At 35.2% G+C, this 27,530-nt stretch overlaps 1 protein-coding gene across 1 annotated transcript in view; it reads left to right on the forward strand.

Moving 5' to 3' along the window:
- The window catches only part of LOC100116487, a 287,412-nt gene that overhangs the window by 124,878 nt on the left and 135,004 nt on the right, over positions 1–27,530 (forward strand). The window contains exon 4 of the mRNA XM_032601580.1: positions 13,536–13,674. Coding sequence (XP_032457471.1) covers positions 13,536–13,674 — 139 coding nt within the window. The remainder of the gene's footprint in view (positions 1–13,535; positions 13,675–27,530) is intronic.

Raw genomic sequence — 27,530 nt, forward strand, 5'->3', positions numbered from 1 at the left:
ATTGAGATTGGTTTTCACAGCATGTTATTATTATAGTATATACTATTATTAAATTCTAAACATTTAATATCATTTTTAAAAGAGTAATAATTTTATTTCATAATTCATTCAAAAATTATAGTTGAATACGTGTTCGAAGCATTTTACGTACATTTTAAATTAAATTTTAAATTTTACGTTTTCGAACAGTACCTGTAATATTATTCATATGTTCACCAAAACCTTGTTTACTTTTGTTGCGTTAAGACTCAAAATTAAGACCTATGTGAGAATATTGTAGCGATGACGTTGAAGCTACGGCAAAAGATACTTCATAATAGTTATCTGAAATGTATTTTATCTATTATTTTTCGCGGATTTCGATACTATAGTATACTATTCGAAGCAAGGTTAGTACTGTTTACGTTCTGTAATAATCAAAGAAGCAGTTTATAAGCGCAAATTTTTATTCAGTCTTCTTATAAGGAACACGTATTTAAAAATATTATTCCACGTGTACTATTCTTAAATCTTCTTACATTACATTAACATTTTCGTCTAAGATTAAAATTAATTATTTATTTATTTGACTCTAATTATTTTATTGAATAATATAAGATACATATTAGGCGCATTTATAGAGAAGGCGATGATATTAAGAATCAGTAAGGTAATCGTAATTATTATAGTTGATATTACAAATTTATAAATCTTAATTACATTCAGTTATACTTCAGTAAAATGGTCCATGCATACTGATCACAGTATTTATTCTCTTACAATTTTTTTGACCTCTTTCTAGTGTATGCAGACATCTTGTGAATACGGACCTCCATGTCGCAAACGCGAATCGTGCGAGTCATCACCCTTGTAAAAATAACTTATTAGGTACAATACAAAATAAGCAATTTATTATTTAGTTTGTTGGGTTATTTTTCTATAGCTTATACAAATTTTTATTCGTTGCCCAGCAGCCATGTGTCATCAACCTAAATATACAGCGAAAGATGTTTTATAAAAGCTATTAAAAATTTAGCAAAACTAATTATAATACTTAGTTATTGTGGGACGTACTGGTATCCTGATGATTGTGACTAATGTAGTAGCAACTTTTTTATAAAAATAGTAATCATAGATAAATTTTTATACTAAAATTTATCATAATACAAGATAAAAATGTGGATAAAGTAAAAGGAATTACGTCCTGTAGTAAGTAATACGCTCTAAACACCAAAGAGTAAAAATCGACGCTAAATGGTGTAAAATTTTAGAGTTTACTCTTTTAACAAGTGTAAATCGTAAAAGTTACACCTTTGAAAAATTAAAATTGTAAAAATTATACAGAAAAGTGTATATCATTAAAATTATACTTTTGAAGAGTGTATAATCCAACCGTTAATTATCAAAGTGTTATATACCTTAGGATAAGAGTTAAAGCTCAAAATTACACTTTTCATGTGTCATAAGTGTAATTTTATTGTTCTATACTTTTTATCAAATTTAAAAATCACGATTTACACTTTTAACAGTTTATTTTACACGTTCTAAAGTGTAATTTTTAGGATTTAATTTGTTAAAAGTGTCGATTTCTACTTGTTGCCAAAATTTAAATAGCCTAAAGAAACAAGGCCTAATATTGCTAGAACTCAATATTTTAAGGTAACAGCATTTAAAGGACAAAATATACGAGGCCCAAAGATTATAAGACATAATAACCCAAAATTTTTAAGGTTAAAATTTTTAAGTTCCAAAATTGTCAAGTCTCATAGCAAACAGTTATCAATACGGGTACCCAATTTCATGTCTATAGAGGACTTGGTGATTCCTCTAAAGTAAGGTATATGTTCATGTTCTAGATAATTATTTAAGAATTCCTGCCTAATTGTTTGTTTAATAGTTTCATCGTTTGATACATTCTTTCTTACACTATTCACAAATTTCGACTTTGGTATACCATCTATTTATTGCTGAAATTTTCATTGACTCTACAGCACTATTACGATGTCCACAGCCATAGCCATGTCCACAGCCATAGCCATGTCCACAGCCATAGCCATGTCATCAATTGTATCTTTCCCGAAAGATATGGGCTATGAGAAGTTTATTTCAAAGATCCTAATGTATTTAGTTGCATTATTTTATACACTTTATTTGTAAATTTTTCTAGAAAATACAGTATACAAATTTTAATAATATTTATGCATTTTTAGCCGCTTTCAACATTGCTGAAAACATAGTTTGCAAATTTTTATGGATCGCCTTTTGATGTTTATTGTTTAAAATCTTGAATTAATGTCTTTTTCCGCTTCTTCTACCTATGTATTTTCCTACAATTAAAGAATCAGTTTTACTATCCTGAAAAATTTATTTAAGGTGCAATATATTGGTCATTATGTGATATGTATTACTTTTATGTTTATGCAAATTATTTTTTGCATTAAATGAATACATTGTTGGATTTTGACTTTGATGATAATCTGAAACATACAGAAATAAATCATTTCATTAATTCATTCAAATTATACATTCATTAATTCAAAATCATACATTAATATTAAGGTAATAAATAATCTTAGTAGAAAATTGTCAATTAAATTTACTGATGGACAACCTACTTTTCAAGTTTTAGCGATTTTTTTTATCCGGAGAGTTGGAGAAATGCTTGATGCACCATGCCAGGAGTCGTACGAGACTCCCCGTGTGTGGGACTCTCCTGACGCGGGACCATCGCCAGGCATACCCATTAAAACTCCACCTCTCATAGTGCCGCGACCCCCCCCCCCCCCCGCCCCCTCAGTAACCGCTTCCGCATTCCATTGGGGTGTCGCCTGTCTTATGCTGTTCTAGCCATAATCTAGTCTTTTAAGCAACTGTCGTTATTTTTCGTGCAGAGAACCGTCTCCACGTACGCCGTTATGTCGTCCCAATTCTGCTTGCTGCCAAGCACCGTTTCAACTACTGTCTAGGGCGTAAACGTCCGTATCGTCAGCTCCAGTTTTCTTCGTTTTTCAGCCCAGCGAAGGCAGTCTAAAAACGCGTATCTTGCGTCATCCCGTTCGTCATCGCAGTATTTGCACCCTGATGCTGCGACTTTATTCATCGCGAAAAGGTAGCTCCACAGTACCCGTGACCGGAAAGAAACTGTGTAGGGTAAAATTTGGCCTCGCCCCACTTTCTGTCGACCCAAGGGCCTACGTCTTTGATAAGGGTTCTGGTTCACCTAGTCTTTGGACATTTGGTCCACCTAGTCTGCCAATTACGCATTCTTATCTCTCTTTCTTCCGCGGCGAATGTGCTATTCGACGCTAATCAATAATAAAAAAGCGAGCCTCGTCGATCCGCTTGCGTTCAGTCGCAAGTAGATCCACGGGGATCGCCCTCGCGATTACCATCAAAGCCTCGGCCGCGACTATCCGGTATGAGCACGCTATTCTTAGGACCTCCCTTCGCTGTACCGCCATTATCTTCTTCCGATACTTATTCATACGCATAGCATCAGCCCACACTTCTGCCCCATATAACAGGATAGAGTTAGAGGTCGTTATGAGTAACCACCTGACTGTTGGCCTAGGCTCGCGGACATTGGCTATGAGTCGGCTAAGTTGCGCTATCCTAGTCGTGGCTTTCTTGCAGACGCGATTTAGGTGTTCCCCATAGTTCAGTTCCATGTCTAGGGTTAGTCCTAGATACTTGGCCGATGGTTTCGTCATTATAGTCTCGCCGCCTACCTTTATAGATATGATGGTAGGTATTCGCTTTCCTGTCAAGATAACGATTTCGGTCTTATTTAGCGCTAAGGTCAGTCCGTGATTCGCCATCCACCATAGCACACTACTTATAACCGCGTTTAGCTTCTCTTGCGCGATGTCCTCGTTTCGTGCCGTTATAACCGCGACAATGTCGTCTGCGTATTTAGAAGCCCGTCGTACAAGATACCCCAAAGGTCCAGCCCCAAGATCGAACCTTGTACTACTCCTGCAGTTAAGAATCTTCTTTTACGCCTTTCTTTTGTGTTATACTCAATAACTTGATCTCTCAGATCATTTTCCGTAAGGCACATAATGTATCACTGCATACCGAATGATTCTAGGGCAGCAAGTATGTCGGTCCATTTTGCCGAGTCGAACGCGTTTTTTACGTCTAACGTTACCAGAATTACGATATCTCAAGTCGCGGGTCCAACTTTTTTTGTTATCTTTACCGTGTCTGTTACCTCTCTGATAGCTCCTATAGTCGATCGCCCTTTTCTAAAGCCGTACTATTTATCGGAAAGGTCTCTTGCTTCGCGTAGCCGTTAGTATTAGCCGGTTAATCAGAGCTTCTCCCGTCTTTCCCATTGTGTCTAAAAGGCTCATTGTTCTATAAAAGGTGTCCTCACGTGCTTCTCATTTTGGTTTTTCAATTAGTACGAGTCTCGCTCTTTTCCACCGCGAGCTAAAAACTTCCTGCACCAGACACTGGTTGTACATCCCCAGGAGCAGCTCAGGCCGTTGCAACGCATCTATCCTGAGCACCTCCGCGGAGATATTATCCAATCCCAGTGCCCTACCGCTATTAATGGACAAAGTTGCCGCAATAACTTCGCCTTCTGTGAAAGGAGGTATCTCGTTTGCCTGTATTTCCTTCGCTAGAATCACCCTGCTTCTTGGGTTCGTTGTCGGCATGCCCCATTCCGTGGCCCTAGCGTTGAAGTCGCCCCCGATAATGATTTTTCCGAATGCCTCTCTAATAGCATCCTCCAACACCCCTAGTTTTTTTGTAAAGTTGGTGGCAGTTAGGTTCGTTGACAGATATACGCTGAAGTATGTTATGCGATGCATCTTTCCCCGTTTGTAATCTTTTCCAGTACCCGCATTTCCTAACTCCTGCCTGGGCATCCAAATGGCGGCGGTTTTTTCTTCGTTAGACATCCAACAGGGTGAAAACATGAAACAAAAGAATAAAATGTATAATAAACCAATAATAAGCAGAATATATTTAGTAAATCCAAAAGACAGATTATTACTTTAACATGTAACCTTATTTGAAGATTTACGTACTTTTAACAGAGTTTTATATCCTACATTTTATGAAGCTGCTATAGCAAAACAGCTTATTAATGAAGATGAAAAGTGAGATAAATGTTACAAGAAGCAATACAAATACAGCTTTTAACAGTACTATGTGAATTGTTTGCTTATATCCGTATTTTTCATAACCCTATTAATGCACGAGAATTATATAAGAATATAAGAGTAATTTTTATCATCCTAAATATGAAAAATGTGCAGGTGAAAATATAGCACTAAATGCCATTGAAATAGTAATGCAAGCAAACGGTTTGACGTTAAGTGATTTTAATTTGCATAATATAATATTTAACATTGAAGAATTTAATAATGCAACATTTTTGTATAAAGAAACTAATATGCTAAATGAATTACAAAAGAAGATTGCATCCCTTAACATTAATAATAATAAAAATATATATGATGCAGTTTTAGAAAGTTTTAATTAAAAACAGGATAAGTGTATTTTTATTGACGGACTAGGAGCCAGGAGACAGCGGAAAAAGTTATTTACTTAATGTTTTAATAGATAACTTAAAATTATATAATATACCATTTTTATGTGTTGCTTGGACCGGTATTGCAGCGAACTTACTTAGTAATGAAAAAATAGTACATACAACATTTAAATTACATCTGAATATTAATGACTGTACAACATGTAACCTAATTCGGTTAATGGAAGAAAACTTAAAGACGTACAAATTATAATATGGGATAAAATATCAATGACATCGAACTTTGCTTTTAAAGCAGTTGATCGTCTTCTTCAAGATTTATGTGACGTAACAGTAATATTTAGTGGTAAATCTATGCTTGTTTCAGAAAATTTTAGACAAACATTACCAGTAGTTCGACACCCCATACAGCATGAAATATTTCCGAAATATTTCGGAAATATTGGAACGAAATATTTGAAATTTTCCAGGAATCTTTCGACGAAATATTTCTGAAATAATGTTATGTCCCTCGAATTCCTATATTGAAATATTTCTTGCAAGAATTCAGAAATATTTGCATGCCCCGCCTTGCAAATCTCTCATGAAATATTTCCTTGAAATATTTCTGAAATGTTTCTAAATTATTTCTTAGCCCGTAGTCTCCTGGAATTTGTATTTAAAATAATTCAAAAGAAATAGGTATCAAAGTGTAAAAATAGATGGTTGTGTAAGTGATAACCCACTAATAAATACTGGTGTACCATAAGGTACAATACTTGGTCCACTGTTGTTTATATTGTACATAAATGATAAACTTCAAGAGATACCTTAGGAAGCTGTTCTATTATACGCGGACGATACTGCTATAATCGCAACAGGGGATAGCTGGGTGAAAGCCCAAGACAACATGAATGATTATTTGTTGAAAATGCACAAAAGGCTTGCGGTAAATAAGCTATCATTAAATGTTGATAAGTCTGTATGTATAACTTTCGGTAGCTATGTCGATAGCGTTCCCAACCAAATAGATATAAAGATACAGGATAACAAATTAGCTAGAGTTGAGAACTACAAATATCTTGGGATAGTCTTTGACTATAATTTAAATTAGGATATGCATATGTTATATATTATTAAGAAAACTAAATATCTTGTATATATCTTTTATAAAATTGCGAAAACAATGCCAACCGAGACTTTGAGGATTATATACTATGCCTTTTCTATAGCATAATAAGCTATGTAATCATAGCCTGGTAGAGTATATAAGAATAACAGAGATTTGATACAGAAAATACAAAAAAAAAATAAAAATAATAAATAAAAATAAGATTGTCATGCAAAATAATCCTCTCAATCTCGAACAATTGTTTACGCTGGAGTCCTTGCAATTGTATTACAATGATCTCAAAACGCAATACCTCAACTCATCTAGTATTACTAGAAATAAAAGCATTATCGTACCTCTAAGCATAAAGAGAATTAGTGATAAGAAAAATAATATTATATACATATTTTTAGATATCAACCATTGGATTTTATCCATTCCTTAATTATTTTTAATTGACTTGATTTTCCTATTTCAAAAAATTTTAAATTGTTTGGTAGTGTATTAAACACTGAGATCGCTTTAATATATTATTTTTTCTGCTCTCTAGATAAACTGTTACAAATGAAATGTATTTATATGCATATAATGGTAAAACTAAAGCAAGGAAGTAGTAGTATCGAGGCTACTATCTTTGTGTAAATGAAGGATAATTTTTAGTTTTTAAGTATTTTTGTTATTTTTTTTCTATCTTGCAATAATTTATGCCAGCCCTGCGGTCAGATAACCTCGTTGATCTTAACAGGAATGCGTAGTTTGTATATATCTCTGTATGTTCGTTTCTGGTTGAATAAATAAATACAGCAGAAGATAATAATGGAGAAAACTTAGATGGTATGATACCTATAGAATTTCTGAATTCTTTAACACCTAATTGTCTTCCTCCACATAATTTAAAATTGAAAATTAGAGCTATGGTAATTTAAATAAGACATTTAAAAATTAATGAAGGTCTTTGTAATAAAACACGATTAATTGTTTGCTTTTCCCCAGGTGTTGGGCTGTTAGTTGGACCCAGGATTTGGTTAGGGAAAGGTTTAGTAAAGACTCTGTTTATATGATTTAACAATAACAAGTATATATTTGGTGTCAAAATTAATAATGTTGGTGAGTTATGTTAAATCCCACCTGTAACAGAAATCAAATAACGCTATCGTTAGGAAGATTTAGCCTGTACAACCTAAGTAATTTAAATCAGCGCGATTACAATATTTTCGAAGCAACTATAAAGCTACGGTGCGATTACAGTTATGCGGTTGCGGCATCGGTGATTCGGTTCGGTACGGTGTCAGAGTAAGGAACTGTGACGGGGATTCGAGGTTAGGTTTGCATTCGGTTGCGACGGAGTCGTATGCACACGGCTACGTCGATCTGAATGCGTCGCGTGATAACGATTTCAGTTGCCCTGTGTGCATAGAGTGGCAGTCGGACCGATATAACGGTGTTTTGAGGTTATCCACGGACTCACAGAGCCGCGTGCGCACGACTGCGGATCCTCGTCGCTGGCCTTGTTCCTTCTTTCGCTTTGTGTGCGCACAGTGTCAAAATGAATCGGGAGACGTCGGCGTAAAGGTTATTTCGAAAGTGAGGGGTTAACCTCAAATTCACCAAGACGTGAGCGCACGACTTAGCGGATCGTCGTTAAGCGTTTTGCTATTTCCTCAACCCTGTGTGCGCATAGTGGCAGAGAGAGCAGTGATATCAGGATGTGTGATGCGGGTTTTGGCGACTCTGGGTACCGTCCACGTATGCTCACAAAGACGAGACTCGTTGTCGTTCGGGTTTCCTGATTATCTCGTGTGGTCGCGACAATAATCCGGAGGATTATGTTATGGTATTGCGAACTAGCCGTCACGTGTGCTCATGCAATGGTTTCGTTGACGGTGGTCTAGCTCTGGCTCTCCTTGCAGTATCGTGTGCTCGCGGTACTACCCGGTTTGGAAGCTCGAGTGGAACTGCCAGCGACGCCGCGCGGTTAGCCTTATAAAGCCCCGCGGCGTGTATGTATGCGTGTATGTATGTGCGTGTACGTCGAGCGAGTGTGTTACGGCTGAATTGCTTGTCGGGCCGCCATGGCCGGCGCTCATGTGAACTTGCCTTCCGATCGTTGCGCGTGCGCGCTCACTTTACGTCGAACCTGTTGCGGCCGCCTTCGCGTGTATTTATCAACAAGACTCGTGTCTCGTTGCAACTCTATCTAGCTTGTTGAAAAAAATTCATTTTCTTTGTCTACGGCCATCGACGCAAAGTATGCAATATGAATATAGCAAACCGTATGCGTCACTTGTTTCCAAGAATATGTTTTTAACCTTATGTACTTATTCAACGTACATGACGCCGAGCACGTCACCCGCTTATATGCATTCGTTCGTTAGTTTATTGTATCCATGATATTACAACATTCTTTCTTTTCTATTCCAAGTAATACAAGTATCTAAATATTTGCTGACGTTAGGATTTTGTCAAACGTAAATCCAATAAACATGCGTACAGTAATTCTAATCATATAATTTATATATCATTAATTAGTTATTTTCTCATTTAGACTTTCAAGAAATAAAATTAGTCTACTTTTATATTGAACGGAATTTCATTTTATCTAATTTGTTACAATCAAATGTTTAATTTTTGAATTACAACAAGATAAAATAAACTCACACAGCTACACAGACGTTATTTCATAAGCCCTACGAGTTTTGCCGTCTGTTTTAATAAAAGTAAAATTATTCAATTTGTGCCAAAATACTGACAATTAAGTATCTTGCATCATAAAAACTAGTTATGTTAGTAATACTTTTATAAAATATATTTTTCTTACTTACAAATATATAGGTTTTGGCATTTTTGAGACACATACGATGTGAACAGTTTTATGTATCGTTTAAGATAATCTTCTGAGCGTGAACTCAAACACACTTTTGGTGCTAGTGCTCTGAGGTTGGCACAAATACTTGCCAAGAGTCTCTTTAAGTCGCTTAATCCTATCTTTTTTATCATTTGCTTATTTTCTTCTGATTTAAAGTACTCAGGGTAAAGTGTCATCTGATTAAACTTCTGAATCATTGTTTAGGTAATGTCTGTACCTTAAGAAGGCACCACACCTTTAAATAAACAATCAAAATTTTCCATTAAATATTCTTTAATAATTATGGGGATGAACTAATTTACTATTAGTAGACATATTAACTTACATTTTTACTGGTTTAAAACCTCTTTACACCCATATGATCCCTTCTTATAGTGGAGAGTCTCTTTGAACCTATTGTGAGATTCCGTAAGATCCCAAGTCAAAGTTTCTACCAAATGAGCTGAAACTTAAGGATGTTGTTTTACAAAAAAGTTAACCTATATATACACACTTATTACTCGCAAATTCAATTACGGACACGAGAGTAATTGTTCCCATTTAATGACAAGAATTAATTAATTAACGCCGAGCAAAAAAACTGACATATACTAATTGCGGATAACAGTTGTATTTGTTTACATGTATCAGCTCTTCAGTATAATCAGTACTATACCTGCGCAGTAGACTATATAACAAATACTATATACATACAAGAATGTAGGATTTGCAAAGAAGACACGTTGACCGTCACAAGACAGCCTCGAAAAATTCAAATTCTAGTTTTTAAGTTTATTTCTTATCAATAAATTTTATAAATTAGTATTTATTAAATATAATTTCCTAAGAAATTAATTATTTATTTTACACACACACACACACACACGCACGCGCGCTCGCATACACACACATGTATAATATATTGACAATAATTTCGCTAGGTTTTTATGACAATAAACAAGATTTCATAAAAAACCGTACTTTATGATAAAAACTATTTTTATTATTTGGCGTATAACTTTGATACGAAACTTTTTACGGCAATAAGAATACTGAAATCATATTTTACGATAAATTTTCTAACAAAATAAACAAAAAAGGATCGATATCTTCAAGATTTAAAGGTGTTGTGCCCCCTGAAATATAATTAAATGTCGTAATTTTCTAATTTATACGAATTCGTTTCAGTCTGTATTTCTGTGTTAAGTATTTTCTCTCTGAGATATACATGAGGGGGACAGTCAAAATTTTGAGAAATAAAGATTAGAAAGAAAAAAGTTACTAATTTATTTATAACACAAGGTATATTTTTAAGTTCCAAAATAACAGAAATTCATAAATTTGAAAAACTAAATTCTGAAATTACGAAAAATATCCCTTTTGTAATATTTCAACTACAAATATCCCCTTTTGCAATATTTTAATTTAACATTGTTGTTTTAGAGATTTTTTTATTTTTAAATCTCAGTATATAAATTTTTAATTTCTAATTTTTACCCTTTTTAATTTTTAAATTTCAAAATTTTTACCCTTACCCAGTTTTATTACATATTCTCTAGTTAAGGAGGTGAAGGTAAAAATTTTTAAAAATAAAAATCAGAAAGGGTTAAAATTAGAAATTCAAAATTAATAAACTGCGATTTTAGAATTAATAAATTTATAAAACAAAAATGTTGATTTGAAATATTGCGAAAGGTGATATTTGTAGTTAAAATATTCCAGAAGCAATATTTTTAGGAATTTTCAAATTTGGGTTTTCAAAATTATACCTTTCCAATATTCTGGGGCTCAAAATTTTACATTCCGTTATAATTTAATTCGAAATTTTTTCCTCTCAAATCTTTATTTTTTTAAATGTTTACCCTTACCCAGTTAAGGGGACACAACACCTTTCAATCCTGAAAAAAAAAATTATGGGTAAAAATGACGAAATTATAATAAATCATTAGAAATTACTTGTAGTGATATTAAGTACAATTAAATACCTTTAACTTTATTGTGCTAAAACCTTAATTATATCTCTGCTGGCCCGTTGTGGCACTTAGTGCAATGTTTTGTGAATTTTTTCACTGTCCGTAGGATTTCAAGTGAACGAATAGTTTTTTTGGGCTTATATTCGAGGAGGATACTTTGTATACCCGTGGTTTTGGTATGAATGCAGGGATCTTGATTTGAATGTGTAGACATGATTTAGCGATGAAAATAGTGAATTTGTTTTATTTTTTCGCCTATTCTGCCCCTTTTTGTGTATAAAAGATTGTCTAAACATTTAAATCAAAATCCCTGCATTTATATTAAAACTACAGTTGTAAAAAGTATTCTCCTCGAATTTAAGCCCAAAAGAACTATTCGCTCACTTGGAATCCTACGGACAGTGAAAAAATTCACAAAACATTGCACTAAGTGCCACAACGGGCTAGCAGAGGTATAATTAAGGTTTTAGAAGAGTAAAGTTAAAGGTATTTATACTTAATATCATTAAAAGAAATGTCGAATGATTTACTTTAATTTTCATCATTTTTATTCATTTTTACTCATAATTTTTTATCAGGATTTAAAGGTGTGGTGTCCTCTTAAGAATAAATCTTCACAGTCTTTGGATCTGGTATAAGTCATTGTATTCATTTCATTATTTTCTGCTCTAAATGGTTAATTAATATTTGATGTTTCTTTAAAGTATCTAAATATCCTTTTTACTTCATCATAGTTACTTTCAATTAGCGACAGATGTTTTATGGAGAAGACGTTCATTACAAAGGCAATTACGGGTCTGATTAAAGCTGCTAAGTACGGTTAACTTTTTATTTCTTTTTCATACGGTCCTTAAGTTATCATCTGAGATTCTTATAAGTTTTCTATTTTGAGCTTTCTTGTTATTATAGTTGCTTTCAGAGGTTTAATGTTTTTTAAATTTAAACTTTCTACATTTTTCCGTGTACTCTCGTTGCCACATTTTTAATATCCTGCAATCTCTAAATACTAGACTATCTAATGTTATCTTTATGCCCAAAAGTAACTTATTTCCTTTTTTATTTTTTCATCTCAAAATTCGAGTACGATTTTCTTAAATCTCTTTTAACTTCTATTATTTATTGCTTGCTAAAAAAAGTTGATTTTACGCAAGTGTAAGGTTCAATCGTAATTACATTAGGGTTATTACAATAATACCTTCGTAACAATTTCATTAGTGTAGAATTAACTGTTTGCATGTATATCGAGCATTGTCTTTTGTCACAGTGGGTGGAGAATGCGATTGAAGAAGTGCATTTTTAGCACTGCATCGAATAGGGATATTTTTTTAGTAAAAGTTGAAAGAGGAACAAAAATAAGAATCTTATATGTGATAGGAATTGTGTAGCTAGAATACCAGATACAGATTTAAAAGCTATACAGCCATGTAATTTAATTATTAATGCATATTTTTAACTTTTATTTATCTAAATACTTGAAGTATAAAAGACACGCTTTAACTAGAACATACATTTTAAAATATGTGAAGATATAATATTCGAAATTGGTCATATTGATTGAAGAAACAAAAACTTTGTACATCATTTTTATTATGTTATGTATCACAATATTAATTTAATATATGCACTTGCGTTTTCTATCATTTTAAATTTTTATAACTAATAAAGAATTTGTAATATCTAATAAAAAATCCTAACATTTGTGGTTTATTTAATATATCAAGAATATCATCTCGCCAATCTTGGTATTATCACGAAAAACAATGTTATGTTCTTGTCTTGAAATTTAAGGTAAGACCAAAGGACAAGATCAAAACAAATATTGAGTGTTGTGCAGCCCTATTGGTAGTCGATAAGTAAACTGTTGTCTGGCAGATATTCTTACTATGTTTAATTATTTAAATTATTCTGCAACAATTAATACAATCTCAACTATAAAATTGTTGTAGATTATATACTATAATTACAAATTAAATGTGCTGATATTAGCTTTCTGTTTTTGTTTGTTTCTGTCTGTCACTGCCATTCCTGTCTGTCTGCATGATGTGGGACAATCGGAAACCAATCTACCCATATACTGAACCACGTATGGTACTGATTGTTTGGATGGTCAATTGATAATAACCTATGGTTTTACAATCTCAGAGAACTACCACGGCTCAAACACTGTATATTTAGTTATTACGCTCATGTCGGTGGTAGGGGGTGTATTCGTAGTATTTGCAATGATGGCTCTCTGCTACAGGTCAGTCGTAGTACATAAAAACTTCTCCCTCTGTCTCAGGTTAGTGTGCAGAAACATACACGTAGAACTTCTTTATTTGCCAATAACCTGCTACACTTGGTTCTTTTATCATCTTATAGCTTTGTTTTTTCGAATTTATTTTGTACATATTATATTAACTTATTTAATTTCATGATGCTTCATCCGATATTTATTTATGTCATTCTTTAGATTATACAGTCGTATGTTATAATTTTTGTTCTATTTTTTATTGGATACAATAAAGTATAAATAATAACTATATAGTATAATCCTAAATGTGTACCCTTAAAAATATTTTAACTGATAAAACGTTATACAGTGTTTATGAGACCAAATGTTTAGCACACAAAAATATCCTACACAAAAAAATTCTTCGCGAAAATTCTTTACACTTATTATTTTTTGTAGAGCAAACTCAACGCGGGCGTAGGACCTATTCTTATAACAATGATGTAACAATAGCTTACGTAATTGTATAGAGTATGTAAGCCTGTAGGGAAACAATAAAAAATGAGTGTAGAAAATTCTTATGCAAAAAATATTTGTGGAGAATTTTTACGTGTAGAAAAATATCTTTACATGCAAGCAACCAAGTTGCCTGGAAAATGAACTATTTCACACTAAATCCTGTAATATCCTTAAATAATCAACGTTCATTCGTCTAAACCCTCATGTTAAAGCGCAGCAAAAAAATTATACGCTCTCGTATCAAGATCTAATAACAACAACGCAACTATTTTTGCAACAGAGTTTTCGCGTCAAAACGCAATAAAATAATTACAGGTTCGCAGTAACTGTTATTCGTATGGAAAGAAACGTGACTAAATTACACTATGGTCGCTAGTCACCTCACATCTCGGATCAATAATTACGACAAAACATTAACGCAACTTCTGTACAATAAATCCTCGTGTCGAAGCACATAAGCTAGAGAACTGACTAAAACGGTAATTCCGAATTCAGACTGCGATAAATAGACCTTAAGAAAGTTAAATAAGTCGAGTCGAATATCTACGTTTAATTACGAACACGAACCACAAAATAATTTAATTTCTCATTCATCAAACACACAGAAAGATTGATGCGCATCTAGTCACGATGCGTATTTATGTACAGTCGCCGGGCACAATAACTTTGCATTGCTCGCCACCAATGGCCGCCGATCCTGTTGTTAACTGTGGTTCTATCAACAAGGTTAGGTTAGATGCGGCGGAGGTTAAGCATGGTCACGTCTGACCTAATCTTGTTGAACGAGCCTCAGTTAACAACAGGACCGGCGGTCATTTGTGGCGCGCAATGCAAACGTATTGTGTCCGGCGACTGTACACTAGTACGACACGAAATTAACTTCATTCGAAAATTCAAGTCAAAATTAACAAAAGAATCACTTATTTCTAATTGACATAGGTCGTGCTCAACGTGAGCATTCGCGCACACAAACTCGCAAACCGACGCTCAAATCAGCACAAGGTAATAAGCGACGCGATCTCAATGATACCGAGGAAACTCGCGTAATTTAATTCTACGGTCGCAAAAACAACAAAATTAATTCGTTACGAATTTCTATATTTTTGGCAAAATTGTTTGTGATTTGAGACGCACACTCAACAATCTGCGCTGAACACACATGCAACGCACCACTGCAATGATACACTAATTCACGAGATCACTCGCAGCTATTCAATGCTTGCTTTGATGTCGAGAGATGTTGACTATCTTACTGGGTAATCCTCCCTGGTAGTGGTGACCGCTAAGGATGCCTTGTCCCCTCTGGGAGTCTCTCACACACGTATTAAGTCATAGAGGATGTCCACACCAGATGCGAAGCGGTCAATCAACAAATCGAGTCGCGTTATAAATCAAAGCTATTCTCGAGAATTTTTTACAGCGGTCGCACGAATCGTCAAGACATTTCACGCATTTTCTTCCATTGTAGATTGCGAAATTATCCGATTTTAGGCGCAAAACGATGCTTACGCGTCGAGCGGTAGACCACTTCTCGTCTTCTTCTTCTTGTAGGAGTTAGCCCAGAAACCTCGTTTCAGCCCTCCTGGAAGCTTAATGTCGTATAGCACGCTCTTTTCACGCGTACATGGCGGATATTATGCGGTAGCTTTCACGCGCGCTGAATAGATTGCACGTAGAACGGAGTGAGATAAAAGAGCCTTCTCCTTTCCAGTAGTGCCTCTCTCCCTCGCTTGCGCTCACTGGCTCGGCCGTGCGCGCACGACTAAAGTGTTGCGCTCTTCCTCTCTCTCGTGATGCAGCGCTCCCACTCTAGAGCGCGGCATCGCTATTCCTCTCTTTCACACTCGTGCGGTGGTGCGGCACTCTCACTCTAGCGTGTGGCGCCGTTGTCATTTTCTCTCTTGCACTCGCGCATGCGTTGCCTGGAGCGTCGTCTGCTGTTGCCTGTTTCATCGCAGCGCGCAGTAGTGCGTTCGTTTTGGTGTTAAAAAATAAGAAACGTTTTTTCGTAAGTTTATAAATTAATTAATTCTGCGGCCCCAGCCTCAGTGTTATTGAGCCGGGGCGGGATTCGTGGTCTACCCTCATTTATGTGATGTGTTATTAGCGTCACAAGTTTAGCAAGTAAGGTTGAATTGGCTGATTAGCGGTTAGCAAGAAAAGATTTTACTAAAAGATATAAAACCAAGAATAAGTAGCACTTTTTAAAATTATTATTTTTATGCACACTTACCGTCCCGTCGTCTTATATTCTACAATGAATTAAGAGCCGAGCAGAAGCATACTTTCTATAAAACACATTAAAAAGAGTTTTAATGAAAAAATGTATCGCCTTTTTGGTCAAGACAATGCATACAACAGAGCAATGTAGCAGTAATTTGGCTTAAAGACTTTTTTGCCCGAAACTTTCACGCGTGTACAATAATTTCTACGACAAAAGGCTAGTGGCGAAGTCTCCAAGGTAAAAGTAAAACTTAATATTTGGATTTTACATGGATAGACAGGACGGCAAGAGTGCATTAAAAAAATAATTTTGAAAAGTGCAACTTACTCTTGGTTTAATATCTTTCAGTAAATTTTTTTTTTTTTTTGATAACCTCTAATCAGCTAATTAAACCTCACCTGCTGAATTTTAATACATGATATTTCTGTAACTGATTTTTTTACATTTATTAACGTAGATTTATAAACATTTTGAAGAACTTTTAAGGTTTTAAATGTTTGACAGTTTTTTCAATTATTTTATCATTTTTATAGGTGAAATTAGTATCTTAATACAAAGATAAAACCTTATGTAGATATAATCAAAACTTATAGTTGCCATCATTTTACCTCATCAAAGGTGTTTTTTTATACCGATTTCATATCCGTTCCATTCGCTATAAGAGCTTATAAAGAAATTATCGTTTTTAGCGAAGTTTATAGAACATCTTTAATTAACGACAAAGATAATTTCACGCAAATAGAAGCGGTTTCGGAACCTTTTAATTCAAAAATTGATAAAATTAATTTCAATACAGGAAGCGGAAAAATGCGATTAATCAGAGCGCTCGAATATGAGTACAAAAATTAATTAATTATGAAGTTTTTCTCATGCTACAAAACATATTAGTCGCCTATAGTGAAATATGCTAGTCGTCGCAGAGAACATTGAATTGGCTCTCTTAATGTCTTCTTTATTTTTCTCTTCTTTTTTTTCTTATTTTGGTTTCTATTTCCTCTAATGGCTGTTTCGTGACTTGAGTGGCAGATGCGCTCTGAAGACTTCCTGGGTCGACTACGCTTGGTTTCCTACCCCGCAGAATCGAGGTAGTCTGTCTCCTTTCTCTTCATTCATGGTTGCTGGCACTGTTACAAACCGTCATCTGATGAGCAGAAAGCCTTAAAGCTGGCTCTTCTGCTTCAGGCTAAATCTTTGATCTGCTTGTGCACATTATTCTTGTCTCTGACGAAATTGACCAGCTCATCAATTTTGTCGCTCGGACGATCCAAGCGCTTCTGCGTTCCAAACAGGTGCTCCTTTCTTCGTTGCAGTTAATTTCTAATACTGACATATCATTTATAACTATGTTTCTATCAGAGACCAAGTGAAAAACCTCTGTATTTGGCTTATGAGTTGCACCCCCCCCCCCCCTCAAAATCTATGGCGCCAGCGTTAGCCACCAGAGCTTTCATTCTATCAGAACCAGTGACGGGAATTGGCTTTGTCGCCTTAACTGTTTAAGGTATTGTTACGGTAAATTCACTATCCATATGCGGTTTATTGTTCAGGGGCTCTTTCCCTAGCCTGTTTTCCACCCAGGGGACGCGCTACATACAGGGTATCGGCATCCCCGCGTGGGTTTGTATTTTTTTTTGTGGCGTAAGCAGAGGAATAGTGGCCTTGGTCACCGGTTATTCACAGGCACCATCGTTAAATGATTCTTTCGTGAGGCCTGTTAATCATCCTAGTTGGCTTCTTCTTTAGCGTTTGACATTTCCATACATCTAGGATCAAACTTGTCTTCTTCTTTGTGCATCAGCTCGTCTTCTTGTTTTTATGCTCTTGATGCTGGTACATCCAGCACTTCGCTTGCTTTTGCCGTCTTTTAAGCTCTTCTTTTTTTTTTGCTGTGTCCAAGGCGCGCCTGAATACAATGAAGCTTTTGGAGCCAGCTATATATTTACAGCTTTTTTCCATCCTCTTTGCAGAGAAAACAGCTTGCTTCTATTTGGCATTCAGCCATGCGGTGATCAGCTCCTCTACACTTAAAGCAGAAGGTCGACCTATCTGCATTATTGCACTCATCCTTTCAGTGTCTGAAGTCAAAGCACTTGTTGCTACACTACCTTTAAACGTTTTCTTTTCCTGCCACTTACAAGGTGGATGTGTCCTATTTCTGGAAGCTTTTTGGTCTCTCTTTCGCTGAGTATTGCTATAGCTATTCTAAAGCCGTTCATGTTAGGCTTTAATAGAGTCACTCCTGTAATCGTCTGGCTTTTTTAGGGCTCCTCCTATTGCTGTTCTCGCCTCCTTTTCCGTTCCTTCCGAGTCCATGTCACTTATTTTCAGAGTGGCCTTCCGTTTTTCCTTTTTGACTTGTTTAAGGCCCAGCACTGCTTTTTCTACTTTCGCAGTAAACGCTGTCCCGTCAGACCCTCTTCTCAGTATTAGAAAAACGTCTCTACTTCTTGTTTGTTTTACTCCCAGCACTATCGTTCTAGTGATATCTGGATTTATTTTCTTTCAGATTTTCCTCAAGACTAATTTTCCTCAAGCATACGTCTTGTTTTGCCCCACATTCACTAGTGTCCCTTTTGTATGCTTGTTTTTTGTTGGCCCTGGCTTTTGCCTGTGACTCTGATGCATTGTGAGGGACTCTTGGGACGAGGGTCTCACGTTGCATCGCCGCCTTCTCCTATCTTCTGTCGTTATCGTTGTCTTCTTGTCTTGATTTTCTTTGCACTTCTCTTCTGGGGTATTAATCAGGCTTCCTCTTGGCCTCTTGTTTCCAATACTTTTGATAATCGCGTCTTAGTTAATTTATAAGTTTTTGAACCCGCTCTATAATGCCATTTATGTCCCTTGGTGTGTCAACTATTAGGATGTCCACTTCCTCTAGTAGTCTAGTCTCTGGCGCAAAAATCACTCGATTTATCACGTGATTTATCAAGATTTTTAAGTGATTAATCACGTGACGTTTTGGCGCTATTTATCACTCGATGAATCACTTGACAAATTATTCATCGAATGTCTGTATTTAACGTAATTAACAGAAATTAATGTTATTACATAACTAGAAGTATTAAAGAAACTATTTACTAAAAATCTAAGAAACATTAAACAAAAAAATATATAAAAAATGTTGCCTGACCGAGACTTGAACCTGGATCATCAGCGTAGTAGTCTATTATCCTACTACCTAAGCTATTTTTGCTCATACATGACTTAAGTTTAAGTAGGTTGCTTATTTTAAAATGAACAGAATAACTTTTAATTCATTTTTCATAGTGCTTTTGGGCGGCAGCGCCCCGATGGCAAGTATAAGTTTTATACACTGTGCCGTCAGGAGCGACCTATTATACTTTGAATTTGCTAAATAACCTATTTACGTTTTACGAATACCGTATATATTTTATTCGATCTCCTGTTGGTGTTTATGCATGAGTATACAATTTCAAAGATTTTCAGAAGATCTTTCTAATTATCATATTATTTTGTTAAGATAATTGCTCGTTTGTAAAATAATTAAGTTTGAAAATGAGTTTTGCGAAAAAAAATTAATTTTTCGCCTCTTTGACCCTTTTTTTCTTTTAGTCAGTTATAGCTATAGATATACATAGAGTCTTTAATTATTACAGAGACTACATAATAGATCATACAAATATAAAAGAATTTAAATCATATGTCCTGATGACTCATCTGTTGTATTATAGACTGTAACGCCCCGTACAAGCTCCGCAGAAAACTATACAGAATAAAAACTAAAATATATTGAATACATTTTTAGATTTTACGCGAGTATCGCGCTCCCTCATTTTCAATTAGGATGAGCCCGCGCTACAGCTGACAGCGCAACATCAGCAGTGCCACGAGCCAGCGAGCGGCGGTAGCAGCAACACCGAAAGAAGAGGGAGAGCGCGCAACACACCATATATATATATATATATATATATATATATATATATATATATATATATATATATAGAAGCTCCGAGCGCAGGGGCGCAAGAGAAGGAGAAGCGACGGCGGCGGCATAGCCTGCGCATATTATAAATTATTTGTATGAATGGGTTTTGTACATAGGTGTGAATATCTGTGTGAAAGTGTAAATGCGATAGTATTTTCGGCGGCACGATCCCCGCTCGCTCCGAGGCCTATAAAAGGACACGCACGGCCAGTATGAGCTCACTAGCCGAAGCGCAACTTAAGCGCCAGCGCAACTAAAGCGCCTAGTCCCTGCTCTTGAGCAACTTATGACTTGAGCAGGTAAAAGACTTAGAATATTTTCAAATATTTCTACACTTATAAAAATTTCGAGTTGGACACGATATCGCATCATAAAGCGTATCAGTCCTAGACTTAGAAAAATTCTAATTCTTGTTAAAATAATTTAGAAAAATTTCGATACTTAATTTAAACTTGTAAAATTTTGAATACGATCAGATAACGCAACTTTAAGCGCATCTGCATAAAATCTCTTTTTGTAACAATACGATTCAAATCAGATTACGCAACTTAAACGCGTATCTGTTTATTTTTGTTTGTAAAATCAAAGCAGATTTACACATTTAATTTTTGTGATACTTAGAATATATATAAGATATACGCAATATTCTATTATTTATTTATTTCAATATATTTATTTTTGTTATAAAGAATAAAAATCTCTTTATTGCGATAAACCTCCACTTCCTGGTATCCCGGACCTGAACTATCATAATTGAGAATTATTATAAAAATTGTATATCTTTCTATTTAGTCTGTTGTCAGAATCACGACGCAGATTAGTAAATGTTCGCGACTTTTCAGATAGTAAAATCAATAGATTTTGTATTCTTACATAAATTTAATTACTACAGGACCGAGATAAGTCGTGACCGTTTCAAGACGTAAAGAAGCTTGATTGCTGTACACGCAACGGTAATAATTTTGAATGAAAAAACGGCCGCGTCATGTCTTATCAGGTTAGGTTAATTGATCAGCTAATGCGAGTAAACACTCTGCGCGGAGCGTCCTTCTAGCAAATACTTTCTCTGTTTGTTATTAACAATAATAACGGCAAATTTATGTTTTTTTTTTGAAATACCTCAAAAACTACTGCACCTACAAAAAAATCATCGTGATTGAAAGTTGCTTGAAATATTACAATTCATAAATTATCATCTGACGTATTTTCACGTAGAAGCAGTTTCTGCGAAAATGTCACTCCTCGAATCATGTCCCTAATATTTTTCTACTGGATATTATTGTAATCGAGCAGCTTATTACAAATAATTTGGTTTTACAGCTGTCACTTTTTTTGTTCATTATGCAAAATAATAATGGTCAAATTGTGCTTTTTTTAACAATAACTCAAAAACGACTGCTCTCATTACAAATAAAGTTATTAAAACTCTAAAGCTTTTTTGTGCAGGTGTAGTAAATTTTACAAACATCAACCTAAACTTTTAACTATGCTATGCTGTAATTCAAATTGAATTTTTCTTTAAGGGGTCAAGCCTGGGTTAAATCCTGCAAAAAAACAAAAATATATTCTTATTACCAAAAAAAATTTCATTTGATGTATCTTAAAAAATAAAATTTATCGAAAATATATAAAATATACACTATTTTTATCGAAAAAAACATGTATATACCCTTGTATAATCATTGACCAAAATTCATGACATTTCACCATATAAATAAGTGTTTTTAGTCACTTTCTACGGCTTTGTAAAAGATCCGGACCGTCTTCTTTACTCTATCCGGGCTTAAAATGTACCTTTAACATGCCCCCTCAGACTAAACAAGAGACATTTTTAAAAAATATAAATATATATTGCTATATAGTGGAATGTCATGAATTTTGGTCAATGATTTTACAAGGTATATACATGTTTTTTTTCGATAAAAATGGTGTATATTTTATATATTTTCGATAGAATTTTTTTTTCAAATTACATTAAATAAAAAATTTTTTGGTAAGAAGAATATCTTTTTGTTTATTTGCAGGATTTAACCCAGACTTGACCCCTTAAATATTCTTTTATAAGTTTATTTGAAACTCATTAAAAGGTTATGATCAAATCTGTTAAAAAAAACACCTTTTGCAAGGTAAAATGATGGCAACTATAAGTTTTGTACCCATCCTCACCATTTTGTATCTTAGTAGTATAATTATGATTTCTCCTTTAAAAAGTTATGCAATCCTTAAAGAAATCATCTAATGTTCATAGCTTACAAAAGTTTTTCAGTATTTTTATCAATTTACGCTAATGAATGTAGTGAAATCAGTTTTAAAAATGTCAAGTGTTAAAAATCAGCACACTGACAAAATCATTACTTACTCCAAGAAGAATCAATCTCGGTATAACTTTAAGGTGAAAATCTGCTTCCTGTTTTATGATTCTCTCACGTCTAATCTGAATGTTCTAAAACTAATCCAAATTAGTATTTACTATATACTATATAAAAAATAAGATGGTTGTACTTTTCAAAATTATTCTTTCAATGCTTACTTGCCATAACTATCGACCTAGGCAGTCATTTTTAACCATTCTGGGCTTAAATTAAAGCTCTTTTGTTCTACGTTCGTTTAAAAATTTTATACTAAGTTCCTGTTTGTTGGTTAGCTATATATATATATATATATATATGAGAATAAAGAAGAGGAAGCAACAGTCGGAATTAATAAGAATATACAGGGTGAGTCATTTTAATCTTTAATCTCAATTATCTCGCTGGCAAAGCATGCCAGCCAAAAAAGTTTCGGGTAAAAGTTTTAGGATTTTTCCCTGGCTATCTGATGATGACCTTGACAATGTCATTGAGCATGACCTTCAAGGTCATTTGAAGGTCAAGTCGATTTTTTCAAATAGAAACCCCTACTTTTGGCACTAGAAATGGAAAGAGCGGGAAATTTTACGTTCGAACATGTGATTTTGGAAACAAACCATCTTTTGTGCGGAAATTACCTTTGACATCAGCCGAACCCAGGATGCATCATCAAGGAGGTTGTCAAACGGATTTAGCATCCCATTTTTTGTTTTTTGTTTTATTTTTTTTTGTTTTTTCCCTTTTTGTTATTTGTTTGGTATTTTTATGGAATGTTAACTGGAGTTAACCATTGATTAATTGTTCGAAATTACCGCCGTTTTGTTGGATGCAAAGATCAAGTCGTGCTCTGAATTGTCTTATGGTTCTAAGTAGAACATCTCGAGGGATTGCTGCACAAGCTGTACGAATGCGTTCGATCATATTATCTCGCGTTGTTGGCCGTTGAGCATAAACAACATTCTTAAGATATCCCCATAAGTAAAAATCGGAAGGGGTTAAATCAGGTGAACGAGGGGGCCAGGCAACTGGGCCACCTCGCCCAATCCACCTGCCATTGTAGCGGGTGTTTAAATAATCACGAACAATGCGTGCATAATGTGGTGGTGCTCCATCTAATTGGATCCACATTCTTAGCCTTGTCGCTAGGTCTACATTTTCTAGTAATTCAGGTAAAATGTCTCGAAGTAATCTCAAAAAGTTTACCCCATTCACGTTCTCTTCAAAGAAATAAGGACCAATCAAATAGCCATTGATGATTCCACACCAGACCATAACACTCCAGCGGTGTTGATTGTCTATGGGCCTGAACCAATGAGGATTTTCATCTGACCAATAATGGCAATTATGTCTATTCAATTCTCCAGTGTTTCTGAATGTTGATTCATCTGAAAAAAGAACGTGCCTGAAAAAGTCTTGATCTTGTTGAATCATTCGTATTGCCCATCGACAAAAACGTACTCGCAAAATCATATCATTTGGAGTTAACTGTTGTGTTAATGTTATGTGATAAGGATGATATCTTCTCGCTCTCAATATTCGGGATGCTGTTGATTGAGATATACCTATTTCTCTTTCTATTTGTCGAGTACTAATGTGAGGATCAAGATGAATAATCGCTAGAATGGTAATAACACGAGGATCGTTTTCGTCGTATTCGTGATGACGGCGTTGACGAACAAAAGCTCCATTTCGAGCTCTCTGAGTTAAGGTTTGAATAGTAACATTACTTGGGTGTCTCCTATTGGGATAGCGTTCAGCATAAAGTCTGGCAGCTGCTGCATAATTATTTCGACTTTCTCCCAAAATCATGATCATATCAACGATTTCTTTGGGAACATAATCAGCCATGATCAAAATCAAAATAATTTGTTACAGACCAGTAAACAGGGAAACAGATTTTTTTCAATAATAATTATCGATTTACAAGAAGTAAAAAACACGATTAAGCTTTTCTGCACTAATTTGCTATCTACATAACTGTTAAGAGTAGTTCACTCTCAAAAATTGACACTAATACAAAATAATGGAATGACTTAACTACATCAAGATTTTTGAAAATTGACACTAATACAAAATAATGGAATGACTTTGAAAATTTTTGAAAACTGAAAAAATTACGAAAATTTTAGAAAATATTGAAAATTTCTGGAAATATTGAAAATTTTTTCATTTTTGAACGCATGTCACTCTCTTTTCATTTATGGGGCTAAAAGTAGGGGTTTCCATTTCAAAAAATCAACTTGACCTTGAAGATCCTGTTTAACGACAGGGTCAAGATGACCATTTGTCAGCCGGGGAGAAAACTGAAAACTTTTGTGGGTAACATTTTCTCCTTGAATGCATTCGAGTTCATCTAACCAGTTGTACTGTTATCGGCATGACCAATGACCTTGACCATTGAATTCAAGGTCAAGGCAAGGTCATATTCAAACGTAAAATTTCCCGCTCTTTCCATTTCTGGTGCCAAAAGTAGGGGTTTCTATTTGAAAAAATCGACTTGACCTTCAAATGACCTTGCAGGTCACGCTCAATGACATTGTCAAGGTCATCATCAGATAGCCAGGGAAAAATCCTAAAACTTTTATCCGAAACTTTTTTCGCTGGCATGCTTTGCCAACGAGATAATTCAGATTAAAGATTAAAATGACTCACCCTGTATATAGCTAACAAACAAACAGGGACTCAATATAATTTTTTAAATTAAAAGTAGAATAAAAGAGCTTTAATTCAAGCCCTGGCTGGTTGAAAATGATTGCTCCTGTGAAAAGTTATAAGCATTTCAATCGTAATACAGTATTTTCTTTGAAGTTAGGCCTAGGGTCAAAATTTGAAAAAGTGCCACTCGGTAATCAAAAGTATATAAAAATTGATAACTTTTATGATTTTTTAAAAATTTTCAGGTGATAAAAATTTTTGGGTACAGCTCTGTCTCAGTTGACATGGAATGCCGCTCTTGCCGCGGGCCTATTAGCGAAATTTTGTGCGGTACTTTCCGCGGGCCTATCAGCGGAACTCTATGCGAAGCTTTCTGCCGCTATTGTCGCAGGCTTATCAGCGGGACTTTCTGCGGGCCTATCAGCGAGACTTTATTGGGTACTTTCCGCGTGTTTAAATTTAAGCAACACGATTATGATTTTTGTCTCGCATGTGTCTACAATTACTCGGATTTTTAATGAAAAGTTCGCGGGTTCTATCGAAAGCACAGAATCGTGAAATTTCTAATAGCTTGATACTTTATTATGGTTCGAATAGAGTTGCAACGATTTGGAAAAAGGCAAGTTTGCAAACACAAGTTTTTTTTTCATTGGAATTTCGAGAAACAGTGGTTTTTGTGTTTTAAAGCCAGTGAACATTCCCTCAAAAGCTCTTCTGCGACTCCTTTGACAGATTTTTTAATGTGTCAGGGTAGAATACCTGCTTACGAGCAACGGCGAGGCACTACGACTTTTTTTGTGCCGCTCGCCGCTGTGAAAACGTCGTTGGAACTGGTGCACTTGTGCGAAAATGCTTTTGTGCGAAATCTTTGGCTGGTTTGTTGATCTTCTAATCTAGTTTACTTTTTAATGTGTAACTGCAACAGGTATTTTCGCTATGGTGCTAATTGGGCATAATAATTGTACTACACGCTTAGGCAGTGGAAACAAGAAAAAACATACTATCGCACGCTATGCTCTGAAATAACGCTAGCTGCACAGAACTGCAGAACTGTCGTTCTTTTAGCTGATAAACCTCATAATTATAGTCTCTCGAACTAATGTTAGAGATTTGTGGATCTCGATGGACTAGTTGGCAATAAACAAAAACACTCTCAACCGTTAATTTGAATGAATATGCCGTAAGAAAAGGCTTTGATATTTATTGAAAGATAGAGTGTATTTACAAGTGCTTAAACTACGGAAAAGAAATGAAGGCTACAGTATTAAAGTACCAACGCGTGAACAACGATATAGTTATGGACGACACTGTGAGGCGAGTACGTGCGCTCACAGTGTTTCGGCAATACGTACTGACTATACAATCAGCGAGAGCGGCAGAAGTCCGCTCGCGCAATAGGCGGAGAGAGAGAGAGAGAGAGAGAGAGAGAGAGAGAGTAGGAGCGAGCGAGCGCGCGTTGCCAACGCCCTTTTCGGTGCCGTGCGAGCAGGCTAATAAGTTCGAATTCGAGCGATAACAGCTCGCTTCTCGAACCTTCTCGCTCTCTCTCGGCGTAACCCTCTAATCTTTCGAACATACCGCCCCTCTTGCTGCCTCGCAGCAATAAAGAAACCGGTGATCAACAACTAACATTATTTAAAGATAGGAAAGCCTACTTCGAGAGAAGCTAGTCCCTATAATGACTCTACCGATCGAATGTTCTCACTAAAATTTCTATGGAATCAATCCTTATATCGAACCTTCGATCAACAACGAATTTACAACAATTTAAGTTTAACAACTTTACAATAAATTCGAAACAATGTTAAATTCGCCTATATACTTGAATCATCTAATGAAAATTTCTAGCAAAGCTAATACTAAAGAACAAAATAATAACTTGACTCTAATGAATCTACATTTAAACATTCGACTAGGATGGTATCTATTCACGAGCTAAGTGAGTTTACAGTGTAGGTGTTGTGTGTAAAATCTCTTCGATTGATGACACTGGGAAACTCTTCAGTCTTGACTGGACTCAGGTTGAAGGCTGGAGACTGCCCTCTGCGCACTCTCGTCTGAGGGCAGAAAGATGACCTTCACAATTGGTCGCTGGAACTCAGAATTGGCAGTACGGATGGTAACAACTCGAACTAGACCATCTTTCCCTGGATGTACCGCTGTAATTCGACCCAGTGGCCACTTGAATGGAGGGCAGAGCTCGTCCTTCAGAAGCACCAAGTCGCCCACGACC

Source organism: Nasonia vitripennis, assembly GCF_009193385.2.
Source record: "Nasonia vitripennis strain AsymCx chromosome 2 unlocalized genomic scaffold, Nvit_psr_1.1 chr2_random0009, whole genome shotgun sequence".
Taxonomy (NCBI): domain Eukaryota; kingdom Metazoa; phylum Arthropoda; class Insecta; order Hymenoptera; family Pteromalidae; genus Nasonia; species Nasonia vitripennis.